The sequence below is a fragment of the Gavialis gangeticus genome, unplaced genomic scaffold (genome assembly GCF_001723915.1).
Source record: "Gavialis gangeticus isolate Ggan-Ray unplaced genomic scaffold, GavGan_comp1, whole genome shotgun sequence".
Lineage (NCBI taxonomy): Eukaryota > Metazoa > Chordata > Crocodylia > Gavialidae > Gavialis > Gavialis gangeticus.
In genome coordinates, this window is record NW_017729006.1 from 11,921,757 (window position 1) to 11,937,628 (window position 15,872).

Genomic DNA, 15,872 nt, shown 5'->3' on the forward strand with positions numbered 1-15,872 from the left:
CGTCCTCTAGCCCTTATGGTTATACCCAACCCACACATCTCTCTCTTCCCAAGACCCTCAAAATCCAGATAAGTGATTTTTTGGTAGGCATGCCACAATTTTAGCCCTGCACTCTCCAAGTGCCACTCAGATCCCCTTCCCCTACCTGATCTTTCTGTTCCCTGGCCTGTCCCAGATCTGGCACATGTGCCACAGATTGGCCACCCCTGACCCAAATAATACTTCTTTGTTTCTAGAAGTGTTTAAATGAAAGAGAATGTCTGAATGTTTTTCCATCTCTTAGAGAAAACATTTTGATTCAAGATTAAGAAGTGAAAACTCAAACTGCTGAGAATTTTCTCAACAGCAGCACCAGTCTATTGGTATTTCATTCCTTAGATTTAACTGCTGTGCTCATCAGGGAAGAGGTAAATTCTGTAGGATGAAAACAAACAAAAAAACCCACTTTTGAGCCCCAGCCTGAATACATTATTTCAGTATAAACATGTAAGTAACTAAGGGTCACTGCACCCACACCTAATATTCCTGTAATTCAGCTATCCCCAGGCCCAAGCTGGTACGAAAATGTCAATTTTATAATACTATATAAGAGCAGCACATTTACCCTTTGTTTTATACTCAAGCCAGAGTTCACTTACACTTCATTGAGCAGACCCATGAGCAGCACCTACTCCACCCCCTTCCTTTCTGCTTCTTCTGCCCCCCCCATACTCTCCCCTCCCCAAGCTGCAAGACTGCAGGGCTTCCCATGCACTTTTCTCTGCTTGCTGGTGAATTTGGTTTGTTTGTTGTTTGGTTTTTTTTTGCAGCAAGCCTGCCAAAATTGCAGAGCCTGCCACTTGGGGATGGCCTGAATTCACGACTTAATTAACCTGATCAAGCCTGGGGAAGCCATTAATCCAAGCTTAATAACACATTGATTACTGGCTTCCCCAGGGCTTAAGCAAGGTAATTAAGCCACGGTTTCATGCCATGTGGCAATCCATGGGGAGGGGTGGGACTGCTGGGGCCCCTTGGCCAGAGGTGTGGGGGGCCTCCATCACACTCAGCCTGTGAAAATTTTAGCCTGTACCAGGATCTGCCTGAGAAATCAGCTGGCTGTCTCCTTGAGTTCAGTAGACCCCTACCTATGGATGCCATTTAGCATCCCCATATTTTTCCCTATATCCCATTTCTCTTTTATAATCTTCCTCTGGCTGACAAAATGCTCATTTGAATTAGCACAGGACATCAGCTCATACTAGACTGGCAAAACCTGTCCCAATGACTCATGCTTATACTACTCTTTACTCCTCCCTACCCAGAAGTAATTTTGTTATATTTTGTCTGTTTGTTAAAAGCAGTAGGCACATTCATATTCAGATATTGCAGCTACTGTGCAACACTGTGGGTGCACCTACACGTGCTATTAATGCACCTGAGACACCTACACAGTGCTTAAACATGCACTTGGGGGCTGCAGCATGCTGAGCTGGGGCAGAGCTACCCTGGCTGGCAGGGGACCCAGGAACGTCAGCCTGCCAGCCCAAAGCTGCTCTGCCTCAGCTCAGTGTACTGTGGAGGGGTTGGCTGTGCTATGAAGGTGCTACAGTGCAGGGCTAACTAGCAAGCACCTCTGCACTGTAACTCTTTCATGCCCCAACCAGCCCCAGTCACCGTCTACCTGTGCATTTTGGCACACTAAATAACCCCACCATAGGACATTATTTGTCACAGACAGCAATATCCTACAGTACAGTAAATTAGTTGACTGCAGCCTAATAGCACCACATGTGTAGATGGTGATGCTTTACTGTGTTGCTAATTAGGGAACTGTACACTAAAGCACACATGTAGATGCACCCTGTGTGAGCAGTACTATAGTGCATTTAATTTGGTTCATAAAAATACCCAGTGTTTGTGTACTAAATCCTCAAGAACTAAAGTACTACACATGCATCTGAAACAGAAGCCCCTTAAATACAAAAATAGATCATATTTGCTGCGAAGATAGGCTTCAGATACAGGTGGATCTAGATAGGCTAGCAAGTTGTGCGAGTCAGAACCAGATGAAGTTCAACGTCGAGAAATATAAAGTGCTCCACCTGGGGACGAACAATCCCCTGCACACCTAAAGGCTTGGCAACGCCAACCTAACCAGCACTACAAATGAAAGAGACCTGGGGGTAATAATAGACCACAGCATGAATATGAGCTGGTAGTGCAACTCTGTTGCCAGAAGGACAAATAATAGGGCTGTGCAAGGCTTCAGACAGAGCTTTGGATCCGGAGAAGCTTCAGACGCTTCGGGGTCCAAAGCAGCACATCCGGGTCGAAGTGCTGGCTTCGTCAGGCTTTCCGAAGTGGTTCGGAGCTCCTGAAGAGCTTCGGAACTGCCTCGGAGATCTGGCCATAGGGTATCATGGGGAAACAATAAAATATCTGTAACTTTGTTGTTTTTTGTCTGATTTAGATGTAATTTTCAGGGGTGGTAGGTTCTGCAGATAGGATGAAGCCTGCCAATTTTCAAGAAGATTGATGCAGGGGTTTGGGGGAATGGCACCCCAAATTCTTGAAAGCAAAACTCCTGTCACGTCTATGTGTTAGAACACAGAGGGGTCAAAAGTGCAGGGGTGGTAGTAGCTCTCATTGAGGCCACAAAGCCTGGCAAGTTTCATGGAGATAGGTGCAGGGGTTTGGGGGGAACTGCCCCTCAAGCTGTGGACAAGCAAAACTGGTGCCATGGGTGCTTGTGGGACTGTTTTGGGGCGGGGAGGGGAGACACTACTGCGGGCCTGGCTGCTAAGCTACTGTGTTACCAGTTACCAATCAATCAGTCATGATTCACTCAGGGACCAGGGACCAGCTCAATACACAGGACCTAGCTACTACATAGCGACTTAACAAGCATCAATTAGCACCGACAAAACCAGGCTAAGGAGAAGAAAACCTCCATACAGACAATCAACTGCCCCAAGACAGACACAGTCTTGGCACAAGTTTTGCCCATCAGCAGCTAGGGGGGCACGGCCCCAGAGCCCCCCTGCACCGATGTGCTCGGCCGCTGGCAGGCATCGTGGCCTCAGCAGGGCCCACCACCCCTGCAGCTGTCACCCCGCTGCGCCTTAACACACTCAGTGTCACCCATGGCACAAGTTTTGCTTGTCCGCAGCTTGAGGGGCAGTTCCCCCCAAGCCCCTGCACCAATCTTCTGGAAACTTGGCAGGCTTTGTGGCCTCAGTAAGAGCTACCATTCCTGCAGTTTTGACCCCCCCACCCCCGTGGTGTAACACAGCAGTGACAGGAGTTGGAATTTCAACAATTTGGGGTACAGTTCCCCCCAAACCCCTGCACTGATCTCTTGAAACTTGGCAGGTTTCATGCTCTCAGCAGAGGCTACCATCCCTGCAAGTTTCATCCTAATTGGACAAAAAACAACAAACTTATAGATATTTCATTGATTCCCCACTATACCCTATGGCCGGATCTCCAAGGCGGCTCCAAAGCTTTGAAGCTGCTTCAGCCAGATCGAGGCGGAAACTGAGTCTGGAGCTCCAGATCGGATTGCGGCCATCAGAAGCAGCCGGATCCGAAGCCTGATTGGATCGCTGCTGACTCGAACAGGCCTAGCAAATAATACTCTAGTGTGCATCAATCAATGCACCTCCAGCAAGACCAGGGAGGTGATTCTTTCGATCTACTCAGCACCAGTGAGACCCCAACTGGAGTACTGTGTCCAGTTCTGGGCGCCACACTTTAACAAGGACATGGTACAACTTGAGAGAGTCCAGAGAAGGGCCACACATACAATTACAGGCTTGCATGGCAAGCCATACAAGGAAGGGCTGAGGGACCTGGGACTCTTCAGCCTGAAAAAGAGAAGGCTGAGAGGGGACTTGGTAGCAGTTTACCGCTACGTCAGGGAAGTACATCAGGGGCTCAGTGAGCAACTGTTCACCAAGGCACCCTTGGGGAGAACCAGAAGTAATGGTCACAAACTCCTGGAGGACGGTTTCAGGTTCAACATTAGGAAAACCTTCTTCACAGTTAGGATGTCCAGACTGTGGAACAGGCTCCCTCCAGAGGTGGTGCAATCACCTACCCTGGAAATCTTCAAGAGGAGACTGGATAGTCACCTTACTGGGGTCACCTGACCCCCACCTGTCTTTTCCTGCCTGGTGCAGGGAGCTGGACCTGATGATCTTCTGAGGTCCCTTCCAGCCTTACAATCTATGAATCAATGAAAGGCAAAATTGCATATTTCTACAATGATGCAAATGAGAGCACTTCTAAAAAAATTTCAGAAGCAAATGCATTTACCATTTTCTCAATACAAATAAATGAGACAAAAATGATTGGAACAGTTTGTCATGTGGAAGACTCCCTAAGTAATATGTAAACGTAAACATTTACGCTATGATTTCTGTTGTTTGTGTTTTAAAAATACAAACACGCTGCATTAGAATCCTGCACAGTTAACATTTTTTGCAAAATGGAAAACAGCCTTATGAATAAGGTATTAGAGACTGAGACTTAAGCAGAGATTTAGTTCGCTTCCTAGGACTATAACAAACTACCCTAAGTGACTCGCCCAAAGTCAAAAGCAATGTCTGTCCACTGCTACTAGAGCTGCTCTCAGGCCTACTCTCACCTCCACAGCATCTACATTACAAACCTTTAATTTTGTCCCCTTAGCATCAGTCCAGCTCACCTCCAAAAGTGCTCCTGAATATCATGACTCAAGACTAAGCTTCTTTCCAGCCCCATCCCACAGTGCATTTGCAACTGATCTGGGCCATGCATGGTATAGCACAGGAAACTTGTCATCAGCTCTTCTGCTCCCCACACCCTGTCTGTACAGGCCATTAGTAGAGTCAAATTAGTAGAGTCAAAGATACAATTTTGGGGTATGATTTCTAGAAAGGCCCAATCTGTATTTCCTGTTCCTATGTCTAGTAATCAGTTTGTCTACTATTTGTCTCACCTTCTGTGCTTTCTGTAGGCAAGGTGAAGTTATGGTTATGTAGACAGAAAGGACTTGCTCATGTGACTCAGGACAGACATACTCTTACCTTCCCATACCTCAGACCCTCCCAGGTTTAAAAAAGACTGAGCTAACACTTATTTTTTTCAATACCAGAAATAAAATCAAACTCCCTTATCCAGTTTTTTAAACCACATTACTCAGGGGTGACATCAACAAAGGGGCAAACTGGACAAAATCTAAACAAATACACAAAGATAAACCAAATGGCAAAATAATAAATCACTTACTATTGTCTTCACATATGACTTCGGTCGTAGAGACTGGATGGTGCTACCAGAATTGCCATCTATACAAGATCGTGCTCCATAAATCACAGTGACAGGAATATCTTGATCCATGAGAGAAATCCGCTGTAGCATTGGCCTTTTTGCCCATCCGTAAGGAATAGTCATGTTCTTGAAAGCAGTTTCACCGCTTTAAGTTAATGGAAAAAATTAAACACAAGGCAAAAATATTCTCCTCCACTGAAACCTCGTATTTTCCCCCCCACTATCAACCATGCCTTGTATTAAAATGAAACTGGAATTTCTATGCTACATAATATTTTGCAATGCATAGATACAGAAAAGCAGGATTTTGAGCCAGTTTGAATGCAATAAATTTGTTTTTGTAACTGGCTTTCATTTTTTTAGATTAAAAAAGAGAAGATTTCTACAGTGCTGATTTGATTATTAAAATAAGAAATAAAAGATTCTATAAGTGTCATTGGAATGCATTTACAAGTAGGCTATAACAGTGTCTTTTGGACTTAAACTTAGTTCCCAAATTTAATAAGAAAAATACCAAGTTTTTCTGGTTTACCAGGATGTCAAACTAAGGAGCATCTCACATGAGAAAGTTGTCAGGAAAATAACTAAAAATGTTGTAATAAAATGTTGACCAAATTTCAAATCACAAAAGTGGGTATTGTTTTTCCTTAAATTTTATTCCATTTGTGGGAGTATGTATTACACACAGGTGTAACTTATACACTGGAAATCACAGAATCATAGAAAATTAGGATTGGAAGGGACCTCAGGAGGTCCTCTAGTCCAGTGCTTTTCAACTGTTGTGCCACAAAGAGCTACCTGGTGTGCCATGAGAATTTTGGAATAATGAAAAAAAGTTCTTCAGCTGCCTAGCACTAATGAATAAGCTCTCGATGAGATATTCACAGGAGACTTGCACATGGGTTGGCTGTGGGTGGGGGAGAGAGAACCAGCAGAGTAAAAGGAAATTCATCTACTGCTCATGTGTTGGCTCTGGGGGAATGTGCAGTTCATGAGCCTCTGAACAGCTGTGCCATGTAATTTTGACGTGGCAACGAGCTACAATGAGCTCTTAAGTATGGGGATGGGGAATGCCTTAACAGGCATGTTATGGAAATTTATATTAATGTAAGTGTGCCTTAAGCTGGAAAAGGTTGGGAAACACCAATGTAGTCCAACCCTCTGTTCAAAGCAGGACCATCTCCAACTATATCATCCCAGTCAAGCCTTTGTCTAGCTGGGTCTTAAAAGCCTCCAAGAATGGAGATTCTGCAATCTTTAACTACAGAGTAACTTGAAATTAAATATGGATGTTCAGCTGAAAGAGACACGGTCAAGTTCAGTGAACCTTAAATGAGGGTTATTCTTCATTTATCTCTTTGCAAAAATCAGGAAAGTTAATACCATTTTTCTTTTTTTCATGAACACCCCAAATATCAGCCTAACATACAGCCTTACCACAACATGTCAATATGCATGTATTCCTAGAGGCACAAGGAGTGGTAAAAATGGAAGAATTCTTTTCAGACAAACTTTGGCTAGCTAATAATTCTCACCTGGGTGACTGTACATTGCAGTGATAGATATATTCAGCCACAGTGTTATCATCAAACATAGAAGAATACTTTCGCTTGAAGTCTGGTCTTAAACGCTGTACAAGGCTTAAACCTATTTTAAAAAAAAGAGCATGAACAATTTTTTTTCAAAGTAACTCAAATTCCCCTTCCTACCACTTTCATTCTTTAGGACAATTCTGGCATTATGCTAAAATTAGAACTAAACAAAAGCATGAACCAAACATAGGAATAAATACTCATTGGTCTAAGACCAACAGCAACACCACTACACGTTATCTAGGGAGTGTCTGAGTGCTGCCAGAACAATTATAGCAGAAAGCAAGTATGGAGGGCAAGGTAAAAGGGTTTAGTTAGATACCTCTCCCCTCAGCCACCTCTCCAAACCCAGTACATGACCCTAACATCCACCTTCCACCCTGAAAGAATGAGACGGGGCAGATACACCTCAACCTTTGGAGGAGATCAACGGAAAAAACAAACCAGGTTCCTTTTGATGTTGCCCTGATCTCTGCACCTGTAGAAAAGAATGCAAGATTCACAGGGCCAAAAAGACAGTAGGTAAGAGAGAGCCTGATTCTGTCAATCCAGTAATGAAAGCACTCCCCCTAGGAACAGAGAGACCTGGATTCCAGGCACTGCTCTAGGGAATGCTTATGTACTTTTCATTAAAAGTCATTCAATAAAATGCATAAAGTGCCCTGGGAACTGGGACCAGAATCCAGGATCTCCCAGGAAGCCCTCTCATCATGAAGCTACAAAATCATGCTCTCTCTCACTCTCTCTACCTGAAGTTATGAATCTTACATTCTTTGCTCACAATGACAGTTCTGTTCCACACACAGAAACAGAACTTTAGATGTCTCAAGGATTTTACTTGTAAAAACTATAAGGGCTAGGAACTCTTTAGCCCCTAAACAGTTAAGTAGGGCTTATTCAGTTTTTTGGTAGACTGCACTTTGTAGATTTCTGTTAATTTTTGCTTAAGTCACAGTTTAGATTCTAGAGTGCTTTTTGGGATTGACCATAAATCTAAAAAAAATCAAGATATGGAGTTTCTACCTCATAGATGGACTTAATTATTGTCTCCTGAACACAAAAACATACCACTATCTACAACAAGATGTTCAGAGATAAAACAAACTTTTCTCCCTGTTTTATTTTATTTAGTTATTACAAATAAGAAGACAGCTGTTCATGGAGACTCATAACAGATTAATTTATTTTTACATCCGTGAGACATGACTGCACAAGTTCCATGTCAGAATAGTTCTTCTTTAGCCCAGCAAGACATTTTAAATGAGAAATTTTACAACCTACCAAAAATAAGAAACACTGAACTGAATTAAAGTTAGTGTGTTATGTGTTTGAGTTAATTTCTGATAATCTCTTTGATAATTAAGAAGCCCTGCTAACTAAATTAGAACAGATTTAACTCCAAAGAATAATTTTGTGTTTGGTGCAGTAACATAAATTGCTATGTCCAAAATGAATTAGTTTAGTCATCCTTAAACCCCCCCCATATTTTTCATGTCTACATTCCAAAAAATACATAGTTAAGTAACACATGTAGTTTAAATGCAAATGAAAGCTTAAAATCCCACTAAGATTTAATTCCCAGTTAAAAGACCATGACAGAGTGATGGTAGCTTGAAAAATGATAGCCCAAAAACTATTTTTAAGTAGGGAACATCTTAATAAAATATTTGCCTTATATTAATTTTTAAAGTATTAAAAGTAGTACTTTAAAAATATTAACAACACTCACCAAAGGGTCCTGCTAACCGGAGCCCAGCTAATGGATTGAATGGACTCAGCATAGCTCCTAGTGCTTTGATCCAGATTGGAATTGGTCTCTCTTGTTCATTGTCCGGCCTCTCTGGAAAACCCCATGGCTCCACTAGGATAAGGTGTTTTACCCTGATGGCAAAAGAGGTTCTGAAGTTTAGTGTATGTGAAACCAACCTTGCATAACTAATTATTGAGAATGATCAAGTCTTAGTATCTGTAGACGATGCAACATACGCTATTCATCATCATCTTTATATCCTATGGCTTAGCTTTTGATTCCTTAATGATTGGCATCAGAAAACAAACAAACAGACAAATAAATAAAAAGAGAAAAGCAGCAACAGATGTTTTCAGTATTCTGTCTACAAGCATTCTATTAATCTTTACTAGCTGCATGTAGACATAAACCAGAGCTGTAGTTAATTGGTTCCAAAAGAACACCAATGCTAGAACAAAAAAGAAGTTTCATGTGCATATGTGCAGGTCTTTTCAACTGCATTCTTTCACACAAAAAGCATGTATGGTTCTCTGCAATTTCAGCCTGTACAACTTGCCTAGCAATGCTCTACAATTAAAATAATGCTCTGTTCATTCTGGAAAAAGAAATGCACACCAATAATTAGGAGTAAACAATTACAGCAAAAGCATCCGATCACCAAGCCCCCTACATGTTGCCAAACGTTAGTCATGATAAACATTCCAGGCTGGGCTGCTCAGGAGGGGGAGGGAATAAACAGAGCATCCTGCCAGGGTCGGCCACACCTCCCTAAGCTCAGCACTGTGGATGGGACGGGAGGGCTGCTGTAGTGCCCCTCCAGCTTCTAGCCTGAGCTACTGCAAGCATGTGTCTGGATTTTTTCAGTCCATAGGGGATGTCTGTGTAGTTACAAAGTGATTTTGTTTAGCCAGGTTAGACTAACCTGCAAAGATTTAATCAATTCAGGACTCAGGCTTTTTGAATATCTGTCCCTACCCCATATGGCTTCAGCAAGTTGATTTCTTTTTCTTTTGGATGTGCCCCCCTCTTTTAAGCAAGACCAAAGACACTAAATTTAGATACGTTAACTGTGCTCAAAAAGGATTCCAGAGGAGATTCGGAAAACTGAGTCTGGCTATCAGGTGTAAAAAAGAAAACATAAAAAAAAAACCACCCCCAGATTTGGAACACAATGATATTTCTTAGCTGTCAGTTCAAACATGATCACACTTGCAAGCGATATAAAACTAGAGAAGTGAGACAGTGCAGTACAGAATTTAAGCAATGGGGGCCATGAATGTGGTACTAATAAAGGAATCAGTGTCCTACAGCCAAGAGGAAAAATAGTATATCTAAAAAGCTGTACATAATCAAAACAGCAAAGAACACCAGAGTAAAGGATACTTATTTTTCTTTTGCTTCTTAATGCTACCCTTCCTTGGCTATTCCTTTTTTAAAACTAAGCGCTAGAGACACCTAAGGGAAGATGACTGATAAGAAATTGCTTTTTTAAAAAGGGGTTCAACATTATGTATAATGTTAAGAATCTCTGTCCTTAAGAGGTCTTTGGATTAAGGCCATTGAGCTCATACATTACTATGTCCCAGGCACTATGCTGGCACCATGTAGTAAATTTACAATGCAGCCAAAAACAGATATACATTCATAGCAACATAGTTCTCTTTTTATTCACCTGATCCAATATGCTCTTAAAATCTTTCTGCTGGTTGTTCTGATTTGACATTGGGTCCTGGATTTTATTTGAAGAAAGATATAAGGTTTGGGATCAGAGAGCACAAACTAAACAAACAAATCCCAGTTTAAATACAGGGGCCTGAAAATACAGAATTTCACCTTCAATCTAAATCAAAGAAACAAAAGAACTGCAAGGGAGATCTGTGTTCCATCCTGTTACAGTCTCTTATTTCCAACAGTAATCTTTAGAAGATGCTTCAGAGAATAATTATGGAATAACATGCTCCTATGGATTCTTCCTAGCCTGATGAGTTAAAGGTGCATCTTTATACTTCAGCACATAAGCCAGTATCCCTTCTAAACCAGAACCCTGTATCTCAGTTTCCTGAATGCTGGCTTCTAACTGCTGGTTACATGCTATTACATATGAAAAGAAGAAGCCAAAGCATTTTAGGAGAGGCAGAGACCATGTATTACAAACTGTCTGAATTTGTATAATGCAGAAAAAGAAAAATAATATATATTACATGGAATAGAGTGAAATAGCAAGGAAAGTATATCAGTGCTTCTCTACTACCTAAGGTAATTATGTCAGTTTTCCTCTTTGGAGGAACACCTGCCATGAGATTTAGAAGCCAGAATTTTATTCATTAATTTTAATCCATCTAAATTAAAATGAAGAAGAAAAATTGTATTAGAAAACTGAAAAATCTAAAAATGTAATTTCAGAGATTGTTGTTTCCTTGGATTGAAGTGGGGAAGAAGAGAGAAGTATGTTTAACAGGGAAATAACTTTATAAACAACTCTTTTGGCTTTCCTTACAGATCAAGCACAAGCCCACTTGAGAAGCATATCCCAGTTAAACCAACACTCACCCTTGACAATGAAAGATTTTGGTTGGTAGGACATGCATCCCCTAAGTGGTGCTATGTGAAGGCTACAGCAAAAAAAGTATCGATCAGTCAAAAAAACCCAACCCCCTCTCCCCCTCCAAACAAGCCTTAACTGTGAAGCATTTTATGTCTGATTAGTGGCAACAGATCAAGCTACAGCACTGCCAAAGACAACTGATTTTCCAACAAAGAAATCTAAAGTGGTACATTTAAGACTTAAGTCAAACAGTTGCTAAAACTATTTTCCAACCATCGTAGTAGCCCTGGCTGACTTCCAGCCTACGGACACAAGTTAACTAGGAGGATTGAGTTCAGAAATGGACCTTGAACTAATGAAAGTTCAATATTATAATGGCAAATATAATGTTTTTCTTTGATATTTATTCAGTCACAAGGACACATCAGTTAATTGTGGGGCATGGCTCATTGCTTTGTTACCAGAATCGTGACGTGATCCCTGACTTTGGCCTCTTAAGTATTACTGCAATGCAAATAATGAACAATTACTCCAGTACACAATTTTCTGAACAAGTGCCTCTGAATGAATTAGCTGGTATAAGATGCCACTCTGCTCTGCCTTCTGCCTAACTTCAGATTAACACAGCTAACTACCTCTAAATACAGTAGTAGGACATCACATATAGAAACGTACTTTTTAAACATTTTAAACAAAGTCACCATAGAATAATGCTTAAAGCAAAACAGCTACTTAGAGCCAGAGATTGTATATTAGCACAACCCGTGATAAATGTTTTAGAACAGTGAGGCCAATCTTTTTGATAACAATGTCACATCCTTCCCAAGTGCCACTCTGATCCCCTTCTCCAGCCCAATGGGCAGCTTTGCTTTCTGTTCCCAGAACTGTGCTCCCTGCCTAATTTGCTGCTCTGCTTCCTGCTGTATCTGCCTCTGTGCTGCCTGTACCCTACTAGATCTGCCATGTGCCACACATACAGGCTGCTTGTGCCACTTGTGGCACTGGTGCCATAGGTTGGCCACCCAATTTAGAATACGTCTCGTTTCAAGACCATTATAGGAGAAGGTAACATTGTTTTGTTCAATGCAGATTTGTAGCCACCTATCAGAAATGACAGCACATCTGGAGTGCATGCAGTTTGATGATCACACATCTTATTTACCTTCAAGAGAGTCACTTGACAACCCCAAAAGGGAGATCAAAGACACAACAAAAGATCTGCACACAAAAGAACAACCCTTACTCATTCAGAAATACTTCAGGGGAAAAAACCACAAACAGCCTACAGCTCTAGGATAACTTACAGCAGCAATTTTTAAAAATGATATGGGTTCTGCAGCAATGGACTCCTGTATCACTGTGGGATTTCCCTACATGCATCCTGTATATTTATGCTCCTTATAATAAATTCCTCCATTGGAAGGAGTAAAACAATGTATTGTACTTTTGCTCAGATATCATGAATTAGCTTTTCATTCAAAACTGAGCAAAATATTTTTCTTCCATCACTTGGCAGAGAAGAATCCTTAAAATTACAGGGAAAACAGCCATCTTTTCTGTTTGTCTGTTACCTATCACATGTCACAAGGGGAGGATACTAAAAACAGAAATGTAAATTACTTTTAAAAAGATACATTTACCCAAACATAATCATCTGGGTATAATGTTACATTCTAATTGAAACAGTTGAGACATGCAATACACCTATTTACTGAAGAACAGGGGAAATAGAAGACGAGAGTAATGGAGCCTAAATATCAGAAAAATCTCCTAAAGGGACATTAGTTTGTTCATTCTGCTTATTGAGGGAAGCATACCAGTACAGTTTATAGTATGTAAATGCAGCTGTGGCTTTGGAGGTATGAAAACAATCTGTAAATATGTATTTATGTTTTGAAATGTAAAGTACATTACCACAGAATAATCACTCTACAATATGTAATTAATTCTGATTATATACATTTTAAAAACCAGAACAGTGGCTTGACTATTTGGTTCTCATGCAATTTTCTATTTAGGTTCACACCATTGTAAGGGAATATTTAACAAAAGCTCTTAACAGTAAACTTGGAGCTTAAAACAATTTGTGTTTTAGAGCTAAAACTAGGTGATAGTTTAAGACTTGATTTAAAGAAGTACTAATTACTTCAATTTAGTCATATATCTAAAGTAATTCATAGAGAGATTAACTAAATAAAAGTACAGATCAACAATTAGTAAACTACAGCCTTTATCCTTGTTTTTACATACCTTGACGGGTACTTCAGCGAGTAAGCAGCAGCCAGGAATCCTCCTAGGTTGTGTCCAAGGAAAATCATTTTGTCTAACCCTACTGCCTGTCTCCATTCTTCTATAGATTCTACAAACTGATTTTCTGCTTCTTCCGCATCAGTGTCAAAATGTGGTCTACTACTACGCCCAAATCCCAAGAGGTCAATTGCATAAACGGTTCTATTTTCACAAAGATCTTCAAAATTAAGAGCCCAAAGTCCAACACCTCCTCCAAATCCATGAAGGAGAATAAGTGGAGTTTTAAGTGAAAGGTCCTGAGAGAATGTGAGCGTCCATATTTTATTTCCATTGGATATGTAGACATATTGTTTACTGTATGTGCTGGTGATACCTGAAAAGAGAGACACACTATTTTGATACTTTATATTTCATTAGTCACATCTAACCTATGAAAACCTAAGGCTGGAACACCGGATACCTATCAGAGCAAAATCAAAGGTCCCAAGAAGGAACATACTGAGAATTTCATACTAAGTCATATTTATTTCATTTGATGCAAAAAAATTGTTAAAAAATATAAACCAAAATCCCCAAGTGATTGTTCTGGATAGAACTTTATATCAAAAGTAGATGTACTTCTTCATACGCTTCACTATAATGTATACAGAGTAAAAACAAATACAAACAAGAAAAAAACCCTTACACTTCAGTATTTTCTCTTCAGCGTCTTTAAGATGTGGCATTGATGTGGGACACCATGCAGGAAGCCAACTGGACAGCCATCCTGACCTAGAATGACAGTAATAAAAATAAATGTTCCTTTGAGAAAGATGACTTATTTTTTTGCATTACCTGAAGTTGGTATGCATATAAAATAAGACAAATCAACACTTAAACAAATGCCTTTAAAGCATTTCAAAGGAGCAGCTGGACACATACAGGACCTTTAAAATGTTCTGAAAGTGGCAGAAAAACTCCAAATTCATACCTCTTTAAGTAATATTTTGGAGTGTTTCACTGTTTGTGAACCCAGAAGCACGATGAAGGAGGACTGGGGCTGATGCTGGATCTGGGCTTAATGACTCATTAGAATCCTAGGGCTGTACTGACACTGAACAGCCTTCCACCCTCAATTCCCACTAAGGGGGAGGGGAAATGTTCATGGGACTTGAGAACGCTATTTGCTCTGCTCTCAGTTCTCCCTGCTCTTCTCCTTCCTGTCCCTAGTTAAGATCAGAGCAGCTGGTTGTTGCAGTCTGCTCTGGTCCCCCTGCAACAATGAAATAGTCCAGCCAGAACCCCGCAGGGCCACACCTGTGCCCACTGGCCAAAATGTTTTCTGTTTGAATCATTTTCAAGTGCATTTCACTTGGAAACATTTAAATTGTTACATCTGTCCACACCACAAGCATGTGTTCTATTGGGGTAACACGTAAACCACATACATTAAAAAATATAAAAATATACACTTTTCTGGCATATATCCATACAGTCTTAGGACTGAAGGCACTTAGCCTCTTCCAGGTATCTGAGAATAGTTTTTATCAAAGCTGTTCTACAAGTGTATCTATACAAAATTTAAGTTGCTATTGAACAATATATATTGGCACCAGCACAAACCAATTTAGCTATTATTTCATTCATTTGCACGGCAAAGTTCAGGTAGTTTTCAAAATATTTTTTCAATTGATATATCAACTTTATTTTAGTGAACTATGGTCTTGAAAACTAAGTAAACAATACCTTGGTACTCTTATGTTAAGTAATCTACGAATATACTCAGCAGAAAAAAAGTTAATGCACAACTGAAGAACCCAACAGTTTAACACACAAATATTCTTCCTATGCCTTCAAGCAAGAAACTATACATTCCTTAGCCATGTGTAAAAGTCACACAGAGTAAACTAGAAACAAAAGTACTGATATGACCAGGTTGATGCACCATGAAAAAAGTCCATTGTTCAGTCATTACATTTTATTTCTTACCCTCACTAATACATATACTTGAAACTGAGACTAAATATTCAGTAATCTAGTTACGTTGTGTACTTATAGCTACACACTCTCTCATCAATTAGATTTTAATTAGGGCTGTGCACAACTTCGGGTGGTGATTCATTTTGAAGGAGATTCGGCCCGATTCAGTGGCCAAACCTCTAAATCTGAATCGAATCATGGGACTAATTAAAAGGCCTGAAGCAATTCGAAGCCCATGAGCTGGTAAGTAGGGGCAGGGGAGGCGGGAGCTGGAGGAGGGGTGAGGGGACCATAGGGGGACCCCTGTCAGGCCCCATCTCCTTCCTGCTCCCCCCCCCCGCTCCCCAAGCCTCCTCATGGCTGCCCCGCCTGCCCCAGCTCCTGGTGCTTTAAAAAAAAAAGGCCTCACTCACCAGGTGCTGCCAGGCGGGGGGAGAGGGGCAATCCCCGCTGGCCCCCACTGCCCCATGCTGTGTAGGGG

The 15,872-nt window shown here is 40.8% G+C and overlaps 1 protein-coding gene across 1 annotated transcript in view; it reads right to left on the reverse strand.

Annotated features, from left to right (window-relative positions):
• The window catches only part of ABHD5 (abhydrolase domain containing 5), a 43,810-nt gene that overhangs the window by 8,382 nt on the left and 19,556 nt on the right, over positions 1–15,872 (reverse strand). Inside the window, exons 2-6 of the mRNA XM_019508814.1 lie at positions 14,118–14,203; positions 13,433–13,805; positions 8,617–8,768; positions 6,831–6,942; positions 5,254–5,440 (exon numbers count right to left, since the gene is read on the reverse strand). Coding sequence (XP_019364359.1) covers positions 5,254–5,440; positions 6,831–6,942; positions 8,617–8,768; positions 13,433–13,805; positions 14,118–14,203 — 910 coding nt within the window. The remainder of the gene's footprint in view (positions 1–5,253; positions 5,441–6,830; positions 6,943–8,616; positions 8,769–13,432; positions 13,806–14,117; positions 14,204–15,872) is intronic.